This window comes from Parambassis ranga, chromosome 3 (assembly GCF_900634625.1).
Source record: "Parambassis ranga chromosome 3, fParRan2.1, whole genome shotgun sequence".
In the NCBI taxonomy this organism is placed as follows: Eukaryota; Metazoa; Chordata; class Actinopteri; family Ambassidae; genus Parambassis; species Parambassis ranga.
The window spans coordinates 2,632,998-2,650,862 of record NC_041024.1 but is presented as its reverse complement, the minus strand read 5'-3'; the positions used below and the strand labels follow the sequence as shown (position 1 = coordinate 2,650,862).

At 47.0% G+C, this 17,865-nt stretch overlaps 1 protein-coding gene across 1 annotated transcript in view; it reads left to right on the top strand.

Moving 5' to 3' along the window:
- otog (otogelin) overlaps positions 1-12,262 on the top strand; it is a 42,789-nt gene extending 30,527 nt beyond the window's left edge. Inside the window, exons 36-59 of the mRNA XM_028402238.1 lie at positions 470-587; positions 713-792; positions 1,309-4,013; positions 4,310-4,487; positions 4,590-4,741; positions 4,820-4,909; positions 5,138-5,324; positions 5,428-5,648; positions 5,861-5,999; positions 6,134-6,322; positions 6,405-6,614; positions 6,719-6,823; positions 6,914-7,018; positions 7,100-7,201; positions 7,296-7,394; positions 7,517-7,557; positions 7,645-7,720; positions 7,837-8,015; positions 8,089-8,193; positions 8,320-8,439; positions 8,808-8,853; positions 9,214-9,285; positions 11,155-11,234; positions 11,314-12,262. Coding sequence (XP_028258039.1) covers positions 470-587; positions 713-792; positions 1,309-4,013; positions 4,310-4,487; positions 4,590-4,741; positions 4,820-4,909; positions 5,138-5,324; positions 5,428-5,648; positions 5,861-5,999; positions 6,134-6,322; positions 6,405-6,614; positions 6,719-6,823; positions 6,914-7,018; positions 7,100-7,201; positions 7,296-7,394; positions 7,517-7,557; positions 7,645-7,720; positions 7,837-8,015; positions 8,089-8,193; positions 8,320-8,439; positions 8,808-8,853; positions 9,214-9,285; positions 11,155-11,234; positions 11,314-11,514 — 5,600 coding nt within the window. The 3' untranslated portion in view covers positions 11,515-12,262. The remainder of the gene's footprint in view (positions 1-469; positions 588-712; positions 793-1,308; positions 4,014-4,309; positions 4,488-4,589; positions 4,742-4,819; positions 4,910-5,137; positions 5,325-5,427; positions 5,649-5,860; positions 6,000-6,133; positions 6,323-6,404; positions 6,615-6,718; positions 6,824-6,913; positions 7,019-7,099; positions 7,202-7,295; positions 7,395-7,516; positions 7,558-7,644; positions 7,721-7,836; positions 8,016-8,088; positions 8,194-8,319; positions 8,440-8,807; positions 8,854-9,213; positions 9,286-11,154; positions 11,235-11,313) is intronic.
- Positions 12,263-17,865: the final 5,603 nt, after the last annotated feature.

Genomic DNA, 17,865 nt, shown 5'->3' with positions numbered 1-17,865 from the left:
GTCAGCGCCACGCTGTGAGGTCATGTTTGTAACTGGGTTCAGCTGGTCCTCAGAGCTTCTCTCTGGGGGCAAAGGTCAGGACTTGTGGCTCCTCTGCCAGCATGCTCAGCAGCTGGGCTAATCACTGCTGCTAAAAATACTGCAGCATTTGTTTTACTTAATGGAAAATAGCAATAGCAGATTGGATTTCCTGCTGACAGCAGTGAATGCTGAGCATGCTCACAGCGAGAGCTGAAATCTGGCTGAGGTTGAGCACGTTAATGATCTGTGAAAAGATTTATGGATCATTTTAGACAGTCGAGAGCACTGATAACTTTTTGTGGGTATATAACAAGGCACAATTATCAGAGATACTGTTAAATTGGATCTAAATCAATTTCATGTATTTTATTAAATCAGATTTGACTCTGTAACCATATACTTATGATGCTTCTTTGTGTTTTTTTGTTGTTTTTTTGTTTTAAATCAGGCCCCAGCCCAGATACCCCGCCGGGTCCTCGCTGTCAGTGGAGGTACGACTCCTGCGTCAGCCCCTGCTTCAGGACCTGCAGCGACCCGTCGGCTGAAAACTGCGCCACCATCCCACAGTGAGTCCTTTGACATTTTCCTCCATCCATCGATATGAAACATCATCCAGACTGACCACAGCTGATGTTTGGAAAGAAGCTGTAGGATTTGGTGGATTCACAGTCCTGTGTTATTCTCTGTGCAGGGTGGAGGGCTGCCTTCCTGTCTGTCCTGCTCACATGGTCCTGGATGAGGTCACCGGTCGCTGTGTCCATGTTGAAGACTGTAAGTATAATGAATCCTCTGTTTAGCAGATCAAAGAGAGAGGCATGTTTATGTAACATTTCCATTATGTAAATAAGTATTTGCAATTTTTCATCATCTATGAACCAGTTTTTTACTCATGTCAGCTGTGGTAAGCCTGCAGATCAGCTAAATACTCAATGAATTTTTGGTCATGTGACTGCTGGTCACAGGCGAATCAATCATGGCTTCCTGAGAAAAGCAGACTTGGATCTGGGTCTGGACTTGGATAGTCTTTAACCTGTATAATAAAACAGCACGTTAAAAGAATGGATTCATAGATCTGTAAGTCACACTTGAAGCGTTCAAGGACCGTCGGAAAGTCATGTGATTCTGAGTTCAGGTTTGAAAAGTGAACAAACCCTGAAAAAATGAGAATAAATGTTGTCAGACAGACTGACTCAGAGCACAGAGAACACTCTGCGTCCTGTCAGTCCGCCTCTGTGTCCCTGTGGACCTCCGCGCTCCTCTAACTCTCTGTCTATTGGCTGATTTTAGGCATTCGGGCCCCGGTCGCTGTCCTGCCTGTGACACCGCCTGCTCAGCCGACGCCTCCATCTGTCAGCGCTGCAGCCCCGACAAACACCACCGCCTCCACCACCTCTTCTCTCCAGACCTCTATCTCCACCACCACCACCTCTACGTCTTCCACCCCACCACACACTGGCCCCACGACTAAACTGACCACCACCATTCCTGCTGTGAGCACACAGACCAGCTCGGTCATGATGCCACCCGCCCCCGATGAGCCGACCCGACCCGTCGCCATCTCTCCTTCTGCAAGTCCAGAACCCCCGTCTCTGCCAACAGCATCACCACCTGTGAGGCCAGAGGTGGTGGAGCCACTGTCTACTGCCAGAGTGACAGAAGCCCCGCCCACCAGAGAACCAGGTGCAACATCATCAACGCTGAGCTCTACTACTGGTCTATTCAGTCCCAGCACCTTCAGGACAAGCGAAGGCGTCACCCCTCCGTTCTGGCTCACCACCACCCTGTCCATCGAGGCCCTGCGGCCGGACCACACCACTGCTGCTACAATCGCTCAGCCGACCCCCACTGCTGCACAGACCACGAGCTCCATTGAAGGTCCGACCACAATCAGCGCCCCTGCTGCTGTGCACCCAACCACAGAGACCACAGAGGCCGCAACACCTTCAGCAACGGTCCCTCCGACTGTAACAGCTTCTAGACCAGTTCCCGCCGCTGTCTCAGAGACTTCTACAGTTACAGAGAGGACCGGTGTTCCCAGTACAGCTACAACTGCGTACACAGACACCAGCACGGCTGTCACAGCCGAGGGAGCTACAACAACAACATCCACCTATCCTGGTTTACCAGTCACAGCTTCCACAACAGCTTCACCTGCACCTCCTGTGGAGACAGGAACCGTAACCATGCCAACATCGGCAACAACCACAGCATCAGTCACACCCGTCGCACCTTTCACCACCAGTAAAACGACACCACACACGGGTCCAGAGCCAACAACACCGCCTGTTACCACAGAGAGGATTTTGCACACCATCTCTACTGACCTCACAACATCTACTACAACATTTCCAGAGTTACCTACAACAACCATCAGCCATGCTCCACCCACCTCAGCAGTTACCGACTGGCGAACAACAACAGAGAGAGTCACCACACCCAAATCAGAAACGCCAACCACAACAGCAGCTGCACCTCCGAAGATTACAGGCACCACAACATTTCCTGTGTCCACAACCTATACAGAGAAAACGTCCTGGTCTGCAGGTGTCCCAGTGACGGAGAGAACCACCACCTCCACTGTCTCCACCATCACCGCTGCGACCACAAGCCCTGCAGAAGCATCCACTGCAATCACAACGAAGCATACGGGACCACCAGCGTCTCCTACACAGACCACTGCGGTGCCAGTGCCACCAACCACAGAGACCTCCACCCATCCAGTCTCCACTGAGCGCACCTCTGAGCCGTGGCGTCCCCCGCATCGGGAGACCTCCTCCACCCCAGTCTACAGACCCACAGAGACAACCGGAGAGTTCACTTCTGAGCGTCTCATCCATGTCGACATCTCCACAAAAACAACCGAAGTTCCTCATCTTCCCGTCACATCAGAGCCGAGGGTCACTTCAGCGACATCACCCGCTGCTACATCCACCACCACCCGGACCACAACACCACCCAAAATCTCAACTGCCGAAATACCGGCCACCACAACCAGAAAACTGGTCACACCTCCACCTTCACCCGTGCCTGGCAGTCCTGAGACGCCTCTCACCACAGCACCTACAAGTGCTCCACCCGCCGTTGTGACCACCACAGTGAGACCTGTCATCATCCAACCGATAACAGAGACGACACATCCAGTGACGGGCAGAGTGCAGGTGTCCACAGAAGCTACAACTACATCACAACCGTCTTTGTCACCGCTTTACACAACAGCCTCCACGGCAGCTCCGAGGACAACCACTGACCTGGACAGAGTCACCACCCGACTGGTGTCCACGGGCAGGGCTACACCTGATACAACAACCACCAGAACACGCACAACCACCCTCAGAACCTCACCCAGAGTTCCTGTGACGACAAGAGTTACCCCCTGGATCACGTCGACTGAGAGGTTACCCATCAGACCACTCACCACAAGGGTTACCATAGCAACGAGTCCATCAACACTAACAACAAAGTCGACCACGCCCGGCCCACCGACTGTCACACTGAGCCCCAGCATGACAACAACACCCATGTTACCAGGAGTGACGTCTACAACCGCCACAGTGCCTGAAGAGCCGACTACTACAGCGAGCACAACTAAACAAGCTGACACGACCTCAGCGGGCCCCCACCCGACCACCTCCATCACCACCGCAGTGCCTGTTCCTACCCTGACAGCAGTCATCGCATCTACAGCCATCCCCACGGCAACCACCAGAGATTCAACCACATCAGAGAGGACCGTGACAACCGAAGAGACCGAGGTGTCTCCATCTGTTTCTCCACCGTCTCCACCCGAAGTGCCGCTTTCCACCCAGATGCCAGGTATTACCACTTCGGCTACAGCTACACCTCCTTCAGTCACCACTGTTCAGACGACTGACAGAATCGATCGCACCAGTCCAACTGCAACAACGCCTCCGGCACCAACGTCTCCATACTCACCAGTGGAAACCACCAGCCAACCAGCAGAAGGCACGACCTCACCTACGAGGATGTGCATGGTGGGTCCACTCATTTACAGCTTCAGTTAATTAGTTTATGGAAAACTGTCACTTTATTTCCATGTTTTTTGACCGGTTTATATTTATATGTTGACAAAAAGACAGTAAGCAACACTAAGAATGCTGAATTTCAAAATAAAAGCACTGATCTGAGCTTTAATGTGGTAAAAATATTCTGTTTTTCTTGTTTTATTGCAGCTTAAGTTCTAAATTTATTGAATACAAAACAAACTGTGTGTTGTATCCTAGATTTTTGGCAAATTTTGAACTCTTCTGGGTTTTCTTTGTGTCATCAGCCTCCGTATGCAGAGATCATTGATGAATGCACAAAGTACATCTGCGTCAACAACCAGCTCATCCTGTTCAACAAGTCCCAGAGCTGCCCCTTCACCTCAGAGCCTCCAAACTGCGGCCTGCTCGGATTCGCCATACTGGTCAATGGAGACAAGTGTTGCCCTCAGTGGGACTGTCCCTGTGAGGAAAACACACACAAAAAGAAGAAGGACACGTAACCATGTTTACATCCTAGAGTTCTTCTACAGCTGTCTGTCTGTGTTTACGTCTGTCTGTACGCAGGTCGGTGCTCCATGTTTCCTGATCTGAGTGTGATCACGTTTGATGGGAACAGCGTCGCCATCTACAAAGCTGCCTCATACATCGTGGCCCAGCTGCCCAATGAGACTGTCAGCGTCCTGGTTCAGGAGTGTCCCGCTGACTCAGAGTCACCAGTGAGTTTCACATCATCTCACATAAAGAAGGCCGCTCATATGTCAGTGAATTTACCAGATTTTTTTTTCTTCCCAAAGCTCCTCTGGAATTTTACCAACCTGTGTCTAGTGGCACTCAACATCACCCACAAATCCAACCACGTCATCATCAACAGGCTGCAGAGGAGGGTGAGAGCTGATCACATGTTATGCTGTAACTCTGTTTAATCTGGAAGATTAGGGCCACTGTAAATTGAGTCTGAGATTAAAAGTCAGAGTTCTGAGAAAGACAGAATTCTGAGGGGAAAAAGTTGGACTAAGTCAGGGTTCTGACTTTTTGGCTTCCGATTTTCTGACTTTAATTGGCCCTTATTGTCCCCCATAGATTAAAGCACTGATGAAAATCTTTTCTTCCAGCTCTACATCAACTCACGCTACGCCAAACCCCGATTCAAGAAGTTCGGCTTCGAGATATATGACACAGGAAACATGTACCTGATCCGCAGCCCGGCTGGTCTGAAGCTGCAGTGGTACCACAGCACCGGCATGATGGTGATCGACACTGACAGCTCCACCAACAAGCTTCCCACCATGGGCCTCTGTGGTAAGAGCGGGTGAACCCTTTTCGATCAGTTAGACATCCTGCGCTGGATATAAGACATCTGTAGAAAATTTGTGATGGAGCTGTTTGTGTTTGAACACCTCAGGATTCTGTGATGGAGACCCAACCAACGACCTGACTCTGGCCAACGGCACCACGGTGGGCGTGAGCGAGGACCCTGCTCTGTTCATCGACAGCTGGCAGGTTCCCAACACCACCAGCTACATCAGCCACAGCCGTCGCCGCGAGCTCAACTGCTCCACCAGCGACTGCTCCAGCTGCCTGGCCATGCTGCAGAACCCCGCCTTCCTCTCCTGCCACGCCTTCGTAGGTTTCTTTAGGTGGTTTATTCGACTGCAGGAACTCAGTATGATTTATTGAAGGAACAGGCTCATTTTTAATAGGACAAATAACTTGATCCATGGTCCACAAAGCCTTACGTTGGTCTACTTTCTTTTGGTCTCCTCTTCCTTTGCCTCTCATTGTCTTTTGTGGACGTCCACAGCACATAATGCAAGTTTTGTTTTTTGTGTCTTCAGGTGCCACCCAGCACTTTTTGTGAAGTTTGGGTACGAGATGCTGAGTATGTGAACAACCAGTGTGTGGCGCTGGCGGCCTACGTGGCATCTTGCCACAAATTCAATGTCTGCATTGAGTGGAGGAGCCCCGATTACTGCCGTAAGAAAAACATGCTGATGTAGTGATGATGATGATGATGATGTAGCTCCACACATGTTGGGTGAAGTTAAGCAACCTCCTGCTGTAATGTGGGTCTGAAGTAAAGACATGACTTTTGTCATCTCTTCCTGCAGCCTTCATGTGTCCTGACACTCTGCGGTATCAGGCCTGTCTGCCGGCCTGCACGTCTCAGTCCTGCCCAAACCATGACTTCGATTCAGACCCAGACCAGTGTTCAGGCCTCACTGAGGGCTGCGTCTGCCCTGAGGGAACGCTCCTCCACCGGCCCTACTCCGCCCTCTGTATCCCCCCTGACAAGTGTGGTAAGTTTAGGGGACCTAAAAAACATGTTGGAGGCTCTCCTGGCACACTTCTATCTAAAACACACTGCGTTGTTATTTGCAGCCTGCACCGACAGCTCCGGCGTCCCTCGTGCACACGGTGAGGTCTGGAAAGCCTCCAAGGACGCCTGCTGCATGTACCGCTGCGACAACGACACGATCGTTCCTGTGGAGTACAACTGCTCCAACATGGTGTCGCCGGTGTGTCATCGGACCGGGGAGATGATCATCAGCCTGACAGACGACACCAGCTGCTGCCCACACAAAATCTGCAGTGAGGCTTTGAGGGTTGCCGAGCCCGCTGAGGCTTGTTTAATGATATAGTGAAGCTGAATCAGAAAGCATGATGATGAGATGATGCCCTCTCTGACTCTGCAGTGTGTAACCAGAGCCTGTGTGATCATGTCCCTCCTGAGTGTAAATATGGGGAGAAGCTGGTGTCGTACTACAGACCCGACTCCTGCTGTCCAGTCTACGCCTGCGGTGAGACTGTCGGTTCCAAAGACTCTACCATTGGCTGTTACTGACACATGGTATCAAGGCTAATAAGTGCTCCCTCTTCCCGTTCATCAGAGTGCGATCCCGAGCTCTGTGAGTCTGATATTCCCACCTGCAGAGATGATCACACGCTGATCGCCACCAGAGCGGACGGCAGCTGCTGTCTGGCCTACATCTGCAGTCAGTACCGTCAATGAACCATCGACAGGTTAATTCAAAGTCACTGGTGTGTTAATTAATTGAAGTGTGTGTTACCTGCAGTGTGCGCTTCCTGTGCGGAGACGCCCCCTGTCTGTCAGGACGGTGAAGTGCTGAGCGTTGATAGCAACACCACAGATCACTGCTGCCCGGCCTATCAGTGTGGTCAGAACACACACACACACATACACAGAACTGTCTGACACTGATGGATGACTGGCAATACATAAGTAACTGGCATGCTTGTGTGTGTACACAGTGTGTGAGCCCTACAGGTGTCCTCAGCTCAGCTGTCCTGTTGGGATGTCGGTGGTGTCTGTGTCCAGTCCGAATCGCTGCTGTCCAAACCAAACATGCGGTATAACTCATAAAACTTTTTAAAATTCACTCAAAGGCAGCTGCCATGACAGTCTGGGCCCTGAGATCCACTAAGATGCTTGCAGTGTTCTGTTGGTGATTGTTTGTGTTTCCTGTTTTCAGAGTGTTCCTGTGAAAAGATCGCCTCCCCTAAATGTGCCGTGGTATGGCCTGACTTTAAACCTCTTATCTTAGAACTCAGTGATCATCAAGTACACTCTTTGTTAAAGTGACACCCTGTTCTTCTGCAGGGGGAGGCCGCCCAGCTGGACCGGGCCTTTCTGTCCGACCCGCAGAACCAATGCGCCTGCAAGAGATACAAATGTGGTGAGTTGAAAAGTAAACACTCAGTCTGCAGGTTTCATCCCATCAAAACAGTCCAGAAGCTACAATATACATCAGTATAAAGTCCCAGCTGTGACCTCTGCTGTGTGTCCGTTCAGTCCGTGAGGCGGTGTGTGTGCTTGGCGAGCGAGGGGTGTTGCGGCCGGGTCAGGCCCTGGTGGAGCACAGAGACACCGGCCTGTGTCACAGCTGGGAGTGCAGCCGCAGCTACAACCCGGAGAGCGGCTTCTACCTGCTGCGCACCTCCACCATAAACTGCTCCGCCCACTGCCAGCCAGTAAGATCATGACAAGATCCTCGTTTACACTTTCTGTCTGAACAACAGTAACTGGAACATTTGTGTGCTTTAGAATCAGGTCTACGTGCCTCCCAGAGACCAGTCAACATGCTGCGGTGTCTGCAGGAATATTTCCTGCCTTTATGAGAATGAGAATGGGACCACGGTTCTCTTTAAGGTAGGAGAAGCAGTTCTGCAGCTGGAGAACAGATTTAATGACGCATCCCACCGACACGTTGGAAGCTGATCACAGGGTTTGGGAAACGACAGTTCAGTTTTTGTTGTTGCTGTGGATTGGTTTCAGCCAGGAAAGTCGTGGGTGACAAACTGCGTGAGGTTCGACTGCTCAGACACTCAGTTTGGACCCACGATCATCACCTACTCCTACAGCTGCCCCCCCTTCAATGAAACAGAGTGTGTGAAGGTCAGTGTGCATGCCATGGTGCCAACACTTAGATTGTTGTTTCTCTATTTCATTTTTAGACACTGATTTGTTTTAATTGAAAAAAACAAGGCAGTTTAAATGTGCAGGTTGACAGTATAGATATAAAAACAGTAATATTCCAAGAAATAAATGTCAATGTGACAGACTGGAGGTGTTATGACAGGATAACATGTAATGTCTTTGCAGGGCAAAAGGTTCCCTTTATAAAGGGTAGAACCAGTCCCTCAGAGGTCTCACTTTGACATACAGTATATTAACAAAAAGGCGTCAGTGCCGTCAGCCTCCTCCTGGCCCACATGCCTCGTCTCTCTTCCTGTTTTAACGTTGTGACTCTCATCTGCACTCAGATCGGCGGAACTGTCATAAGTTACATGGACGGATGCTGCAAGACGTGTGAGTATCTGGTCTGAGCGTAGCCGCAGTTCTGTAGTTAGCGTAGAGCTGTAGGCTGCAGCTGACACTGAAGAGCGCCTCCACCTGCCGCTCCAACATGTTTCCAACATGTTTGCCCTTCAGTTGGTCCGTTTCCGTCCAAACATCCTCAGAATTGGCTCCAGCCTGTATCCCAGCTGTTACATTTGTCTGCTGTTTGTTCAGATTAGTGGAATAAAGTCAGCGTGCTTCTCAGTGACACCACATCAGACCCTCTTCTTAAAATCAGACTCGGCCTGTCACTGAAAAGCATCCGACGACGTGCGAAGTGGGTTTGTGGTTTATGTGCTGCAGCTTACCATCATGTACCCGTCCCACCAGGTACTGGATTCCCTCTGTTCCCTTTCCCCGTTAGCCCCTTGACTCCCACAGTTAACACAAACTGTGAAAGAGGTACCACAACAACAAGGCTTGTCAGTGCCATTGTTGATATTCAACAATGTACTCCCTCCAAAAATAAACATGAATATATAATAAAGATAAAACACACACATGACAACTCCAAAGTCTGACTGCAACCTGCTCCGAGTCCTCTCAACTGCTGAAACATTAAGTCATCAAACTGGTAATGAATTCGGAATCTTAGAAAAGAAAAAGAAAATGAATTCACACCATGAAAAAAAATCTCAAAAAATGATGTCACACTTGAGAGGACACGAACATGTATTTAGCCCCGCCCCCTTTCCCTCTGTGGATTACGTACCTGTACACACCAGATAAACTCTTTCCCCATTTAGCACTGTCTGGGCAGTGCATTGTTGATTGCCAACAATGTACTGTTGGTAGTGGCCCAGTAGTCGGGCTTAGACGTCATGCATGTGTTGGTAGAGTCTGATGGGGGCTGCTGTCGGAGGGGGGGTCTTTTCATCCAATGCATAGAGTTGACCTGCACGATGCTGCACCTCAGCAGGGGGAGCTGTGGGGGGGGGGGGGGGGGGGGGGGGGGGGGGGGGGGGTCTGAAGATGCTAAGTGTGGTATTTTAATATTTTATGTTATTGTTATGAATTATTGCATCGATCATTTGTTTTTAAGCCCCATCAGTGTTAACCCTTTTGTGTCTGTGTCCCCTTATGATGTCACACCTGGATATATCCCACATGCTGATCATTCTGTTCCATAGGGGGAGTCATTAACCCTTTCACTGCTATAATTATAACAGTTCTTTTTTAATGATTCTGTCAGAAAATGTTCTATGTGTTCATTATTTTTTGTTTTTCTTGACAGATGAAATATAACGTTCAAAAGCTGGCACATATTTGTTATTATGTTATAAATGCTCAGAACAGTGTGTAATAACAAGAAAAGTAAAAAAAAACGGATTTGAATTTTCATCAAATTTCTCTTTATAAACAACTATAAATGTGCAGCAACAAGACAACAAAAGATTACATCAACTCTCCTACGCTCCACAAAACTCCCGCCCCTGGCACACACGCAATGTGGTCATTATCGTAATGAATGTAATAGCGATGGAAAGAGCCATTTCTCAGCTTTCAGTGTACAGTGTAACATAACCAGAGGGACGGTAGTTTGAACAGTGCATGTCAATTTCTGTCACTGGCGACAGCTCCGTTAAATATGAAGTTCAAACAATATAAATTTGATTTTCCTGTAGAAAAATATTGTTTTATAGTATTATTACTATATTAGTATAGTATTATAGTAGGTTTAATTATTCAGACCATCAGTCCTAACCTGAACTGACCAATCAGCACCCAGCAGCAGTTTTATAGGAAAAACCTGCCTTAGCTGTGAAAAAGGTGACAGGACATCTGTTGTTTTTATTTACTTCTCACATACAATCAATTCTGTATTTGGCAAAAATGAAAAAAAAAGTTGTGTAAATATGTCTCATCCATCTCATGTCATATCCCAAGTGTGTGTTGAACACCTCTTTGATGTGGGTGAGGACACACACACGTACATACCACACGTAGCATCTTTAGGTTCATGCTGTTTGTGTGTTTGTGTGTCTTTTTCTGGTGTTGTGTTTAATTCTCTTGTTTGAAACTGTTGCACAAACAGGATGAGTGCATGGCAGCTGTGGATGTTTTTGCTGATGTTCATTCCCTCACCCTCCCTCTCGTCCTTCATGCTTTATAGATGATACATTTCAGCCTTTATTTAACTGCTCTGCATGATTGACAGCTCCTCATCTCCTCCTCTTCCTCTCGCTGCATCTCCATGTTTCACATCTCTTCTTCTTCATTGTTTTTAAAGTTCTTCTAACAACGTGTTTTGGTTTGTTGTCGTGCAAACAGGCAAAGAAGACGGAAAGTCGTGTCAGAAGGTGACGGTGAGGATGACGATCAGAAAGAATGACTGCCGCAGCAACAGGCCGGTGAGTTCGGAAACCTTTTTTTTTTTTTGCTTTAGAGGTTCACTTCCTCCTCCTCCTCTGACTCTTCGCGTTCCTGCAGGTGAACATCGTGTCATGTGACGGGAAGTGTCCCTCCGCCAGCATCTACAACTACAACATCAACACGTACGCACGTTTCTGCAAATGCTGCAGAGAGACGGGGCTGCAGCGGCGCTCCGTGCAGCTCTACTGCAGCGGCAACGCCACCTGGGTCAGCTACGCCATCCAGGAACCCACCGACTGCTCCTGCCAGTGGTCCTAAACACACACACACACACACACACACACACACACACACACACACACACACACACACAGTGTTCAGACCTTTAGGCTTTAGGATGTTGGGACAGAGGCTGCTGTGCTCTGCTGAGCAGGACTGATGTGAAGGAGGCTTCTTTGGCAGTGAGTTAGGCAGTAAGTGAATATAGTGCCTCTGCTGGTGGGGAGGTGGTACTGCAGCACAGATAAGCAATACCCTAAATAGGACCTTTGACCTTTGATATTTGTCTTCCTATGGGAACAAAGTGACATTTTTTTAATTAGGTTTCTGTGTGATTTGTGCAGAAACTAGAAAATCCACCAGTGCAAAATTTCTCTTATTTTTTATAAATCCCATTTATTGATCTGTATGTAATAATATACAGTACTTTATTAGTTTTCTATTTTTAATTGGCTTTATTTATGTTTTTCTTGCTCCTGGTTAAAGCTAGAGATATGTTATGATAATATATTGTTATTCTTAATTTATTGATTACACATTAATTTAAAAAAGCAATCACACAAATACACACAACAACAACAACACATCACACTGTCAATGCTTTTTGTATTGTTTTGTTTTTGTTTGACAGTCCAGTCCAAAACATTTACTCACTTCAGTGTGAAGCAATTAAAAAGCATTTTTTCAAAATGATTTGCCATGGATACGATTAAACGACACAATCCGTAGACATGAAGGAGGCACACTAGAAAATGTTAGGGAAGACCATTAAGCAGCTGCGCTATTATCTCTGCCATCAGCATTTTAGCAGTTTTGTATGTTAGTTATTTTATAATCAGTTATAGATCAGTGAAAACCTTTAAATTCACTGCTCCTCCGTGCTGTCAGCTCCTCGCCTGCCTGCAGAGGAAAGCCGTTTAATGAGGGAAGATGTGAAGTCGTCTGCTGGTCGTCCTGTCAGAGCACAGCTGAGCTGCCAGCCTACAAAAAAAACAGACCATGCAGACAATCAGGAAATAAAGTGTTCAGAGAGCGACTCCTCAGCTCGTCATCATCCTCTGTTTCTTCATATTTTACCCACAGTTCTTCACTATGTTTTTGTAAATAACTAACTTTTTAAAATATCAGTTTTTTAGATGTTTCACTGTTAGAACGGCGACAATAAACTGTATATTCAGCGATGTGAAATGTACTTTTATAATCAACACTAGCAGAGTGTATTAACAGATTTAAATCCAACTGTACGTGGAGCACTTTATTTATTTATTGGAGTTTGATAGAGCACAGAAGTTACGATCTTGTGGATGAAAACAGCGAGAGAAGAGAAGCATGCAGCCCAAACAGGAAGTACACACCTGGATCCGAAGTCCGGATTTGGTTTGAATTCCCGGCAGTATGAGGCCAACGTGACGAGCACGGACTTAGATGCATGTTTCTCTGTGGACTAAATTCTTAATGTGTTACCAGCAGACCCACCTGGATAGTCGACCTAAAGAGGATTTGTATCATATGAGTGTACATTTGCATTTTCAATAAATATTTTCTTTGGAAAACCTAAACATTCTTTGATCTGATTCTTCTTCTTCTGACCTCTAGTGGTCAAAAGTCAACTAATGCAGCTTTAACTGGTGCGTGTCAGCTTTTATTCACAGTAGGTTAATAGTGACACCTCTGGTCATTAAGAGAACTGCAGTTAGCAATTGCACTAGCCAGCTGATCAGCCAAATCGAGCATAAAGGCCCTGTTCTCACTGGAGAAAGTTAATCCAGCTAGAGTAGGATTGAATCCAGCTACTTTCAAATCTGGCTATCACACGCCTGTCTGTGCTCAATCCGGCTTAACCTGGCCAGAGTCTGTTCAGGCCACGATAGGACCGCATGTGCGCATGTGTCGCTCGTACTTTTTTTTTTTTTTTTTTTTTTTTTTTTTTTTTTTTTTGCTCAAACACTGTCCCTGTGAACCGGAAGTATCATGTCACTTGCGGGATTTACTAGCAGCATTTGTGTTCAGTCCTGAGCCACATTTAAGCCAATCTGGCTAACTCCACCTCCAAGGCCCCGTGCACACTGGAGAAAGTCATTCCAGCTAGAGTAGGATTGAGCCCAGACAGCCTTTAAACTGGATGTGTTCAGACCTATTTTCAAATCTGGCTAGCACACACTTGTGTCCGCACTCAATCTGGCTTCATCCAGCATGTTTGCTGTCCTCCAAACCACTAGGTGGCGCCTCGTAATATACAGAGTCCGGTAGGACCGTGTGTGTGCATGCTTCATGTGGTTTTTTGTCCCGTGTCGCGCTCCGTGAATTGAGATCTATCTGGATGTATCCAGATACGGCTTGAATCCCACTCTAGCTGGATTGATTTCCCCAGTGTGAACGGGGTCAGAAATGTTCCAAGTCTGGGCCCTCACTACAGACATCATGGTCCTTCAAAGAAAGTGGTCGCACCCTAAGTTTTGACCTGACTTACAATCTGCTGTAAGTCAGGTTTATGGGGTTTGACTCAAGTGGCCAGCTGAGGAACTGCAGTTTGTTTGGAATTTGGTTATGTATAAATCTGCATGAACATTTTCCATCTGACATGATAACAACACTATGCAGTCGATGAATCCCGGTCTGACCTGCCACACCGCTTGCCTGTAAGCTTGCACTGAGGCCCAGAGAAGGGCACATACCGCCACGCTCATCTGAAGCTCGCAGTGACGCAGCTGCTGAGCGGTGCCAAGCAGAGAGCGGCGTGTGTGTTCAGGTTCTGGGGTCATGTTATGTTCATGTGGCTGCTAGCGCTGCCCAGATTCATAGATGAAGTCATGATCTGTTTTTATTCAGCATGACGCAACATCAGGCATCTTAATGGAGGGAAAAAAAGGCGTGTGTGTACCCATGATAACGCCTGGTAGCTCTCGTGAGTTCACGCTCACAGTGACTTTAGAGCTAAGAACAGCAGCTGCAGAAACACACACAAGCTCTATGTGTGTGTGTGTGTGTGTGTGTTTTAATCATGTTGTGGGGACCAAAAGCTGCCGGCTCAGTGACAATGTGAAGACCATTTTAGCTGTATCGGCACATTCTTATGACTCTGTCAGAGTTCAAAATTCTACTGTTTCAATTAATTACCCACAAAAAAATCCATCATTTGCTTGAACAAGATTCTGTAAAGAAGTAGAAATTCAGTGTTCCCCAGAGCAGCTATGACCGATTGATTTGCAACCAGCAGTCATGTGACAAAAATTCAGTGAGTAATTGTTTGATCTGCATTTGATGTAGTTTTTAAAGACTGTTGTGAGAGAAATCACATATTATTTAAATTTATCCAAATTTACTCTTAGAATTTTGAATAATTATAGAACATTAGTGCTGCCTGAAATTGTGACATTTTAGAAACATTATCTCTTCTTTTATATAATTTTTTTGTGAGATATATTACATTTTTTTTCACCATCTTCTAAAACTAAGCAGCGGTTTTTGACGTGTCCATTTCTTCCTTCCTGTTTCAGGTCAGATGCTCATAAACCACGTCAGCGCCGCCACCACTTCAATGGCTGCTCCTTTTGTTGCTGCAGCTTTGAACAGGGCGGCGGCGCTTTGATTTACATCCAGCAGGAGGAGGAGTGGAAAAACATCCCGACGTCAGAGCGGCTGATGACAAGCCCAGGCCTGGGCCATCAGGTGACGTCTGGGGACACAGGGAGAGAGAGAGAGAGAGAGAGAGAGAGAGAGCGAGGGGGGAGGACATTTGTCCCCTCTACAGGAAGTGACCTGATGGCTTTGTCACAGCAGGCGCAGATAGAGAGAGCAGGTTGAACTGATTTAACCTTTGACCCCTGAGGGGAGTGAGGATGGTGGAAGACCTGATCTGTTCTCAAGACTATTACTATGACTTCCATGCCCTCATAAACAGAAGCAGTGCTGCTGAATGTGTTCTGGTGACATTTAATTTACATTTTCAAGCTTTGGTTGTTTTTGGAGTCAGTTGAAGAAGTCTTTTTCTGTGGTTTCCTCTCAGTGGCAGTGATTCATAACTCCAGTTTAGTTTCCTAACAGAGGGGGAACTCCAGCGGCATTGTGTGTGTTTTTTATCAGGAAACGGCGGCAGAGTCACACATGAGCGATCGGAGCTGCAGCTCCGACCAGCTGCTGCTGCACGTCGGCCTGCAGCCGGCCTCGCTCTCTGCACGCGCTCTGTGCAGCACACAGTATGACACAGGAGTCACAGCTACAGCTTAGAGAGGGTGGGGCTGTTTCTGCAGCTTCATGACTCACTGATGTGATAATCTGAGCATGTAGGAGGTTCCTGAGATGTTTCACAAGGTTCTGACCAAACAGGCTCACAAACGATTCTGATTTATTCTTTGTCTTTATCTTTATTTAATCACATCTTCATCGCCATGTTTAAAAGTTAGTTCCCTCTCTTTTTCTGATGTTTTTAATAAGGCAAATACTTCAGACAAAACAACAACACATCAGTTTTTTGTTTTGTTTTAGCAGAAATGAAGCCAAAACAAACAAACAAACAAACATGGACATGAGATTCTGAAAACTCAGTGAGAGTCAGCCAGATTTCAAAGTAAACTCACGCCCCTTTCTCTCGGAGCTCACCCCGAAGCCACGCCTCCCAATCACATGGACGCACATCACTTCATTTGGGTCGTTGTTCTGTCGTATGACCTACTTTCCACCAAGCTTTAACTGTCAGACAGATGTTCTCACACTCTGGTATTCAGAGGAGCTCATCAATTTATTCTGTAAGGTGTCAAACCATCACCTCTCCACTGCCGTGCTTGACAGTGTGTATGAGGTGTTACATGGTGGTGAACATTAAGACCAAACATCGTTGGTCTCATCTGTCCATAGGACATTGTCCCACAAGTGTTGTGCTTTGTTCAGATGCAGGTTTGTGAACCTCAGCTGTGCCTCCATGTGCTTTTCAGACAGAAGAGACTCCTGGTAACCCTGCTCAGTCTTCTTCTAATTGTGCTGTCACATTAACACTGAGCATGCTCAGTGAGGCCTGAGGCTGACATGTAGCTTCTTGTGTTTCTCTGATCATTGCATGGTCTGAGCTTGTTGTAAATTGGCTGGAACGTCCACTCCTGGGTTGTCTGAGCTTCTATTAGCCTAATGCTAAGTATTGTGTTTTTACACTAAAAACCTAGAATGAAAAGAGTTCTAACTTTTGAACATGACATTTGGGAGGATGTATCTCTCCACACAAACAGCAGTCTGAGGAGGAAACATGTTAAAGGAGTTGGTGCTGTGGGCTGACTGTGACCCATTAAAGCAGTTAGTCGCGGCCATCTTTCCGCGTCCATGGGTCAGCCACCTCAGCGTGCAACAGGAAGTAGTAATTCACCCTCAGCCAGCAGCAGCGTCACTCACAGAGAAGCTGTGCACCTGTCACGCTCCACCTTCACAACTCCTCCGTCCACGACGCACAGCAGCCGCCGGCCACTTATCACTGTCAGAGTCTGACTGCACTGCTATCTGCACCTTTGTTCCACATGTTTTTTCTCAGAATGCTGCAACCAAACCTCGAAGATCCGTGTTCATCCAGCAGTCCTGCTATCGGAATAGTGTTATTTAGACAATGAAAGATTATGGATCAATCACCTCAGACCCAGGCGTCTATTTTAAAATATCTTTTTTACTTTTTTATCATTATTTTAAACCAAAATGATGATTCTGATGGATAAAAAGCAGCAATGATATGGCTTAGCATGCTAAGGGTAGCATAGCATAGATTTAATTTATGTGTATCTCCTAATTTTGGACATTGGCATTTTTATTTTGTGTTACATATGGCAAGAAAATAAGGGCACAGTGAGAGTGTAGCAGTGGGAAACCATGTTCATCCATGCTTCCATTACAAACCCACTGAGTAGACAAAGAGTGTCTAAAAACCACGCTCAGGTTTCTGAGTGCAGGCCTAATATTTGTCAGTAAAACCAGGGAGCTGTGTTCTGTCCCGTCCATTGAAAGTAATGTCAGGAGGACAGAGGCACTCCATCAGCCAGACGACGGTCAGTTTGCTTTGACTGTTAACAGGAGCTGTAAAAACCCAGGAGGGGGTACAGCGGTGTGTTTAATGACTCCCTCTTTGGATCCATCTGGAATCCACATCCAGTGTCCCGCAGTCACTGTCCCGCGTGTCCCGACGTGTCCCCTCAGATCGAGGCTTCCTGGTTTCCTCGTTGAGCTTTGATGATGACGCTGATGACGTGATGAAGATTTACCGCCTGTTTGTTTTTCATTTGAAAGAAAAACGACAGCAGCAACTGACTTTAACCCAGAATCACACAGGAGGAGTCAAGGAGGACGATTATTTAAATACAGAGACCAAAAAAACACTTTCAAATCTAACAAATCGCCACTTTATACCAGCAAGGCGTT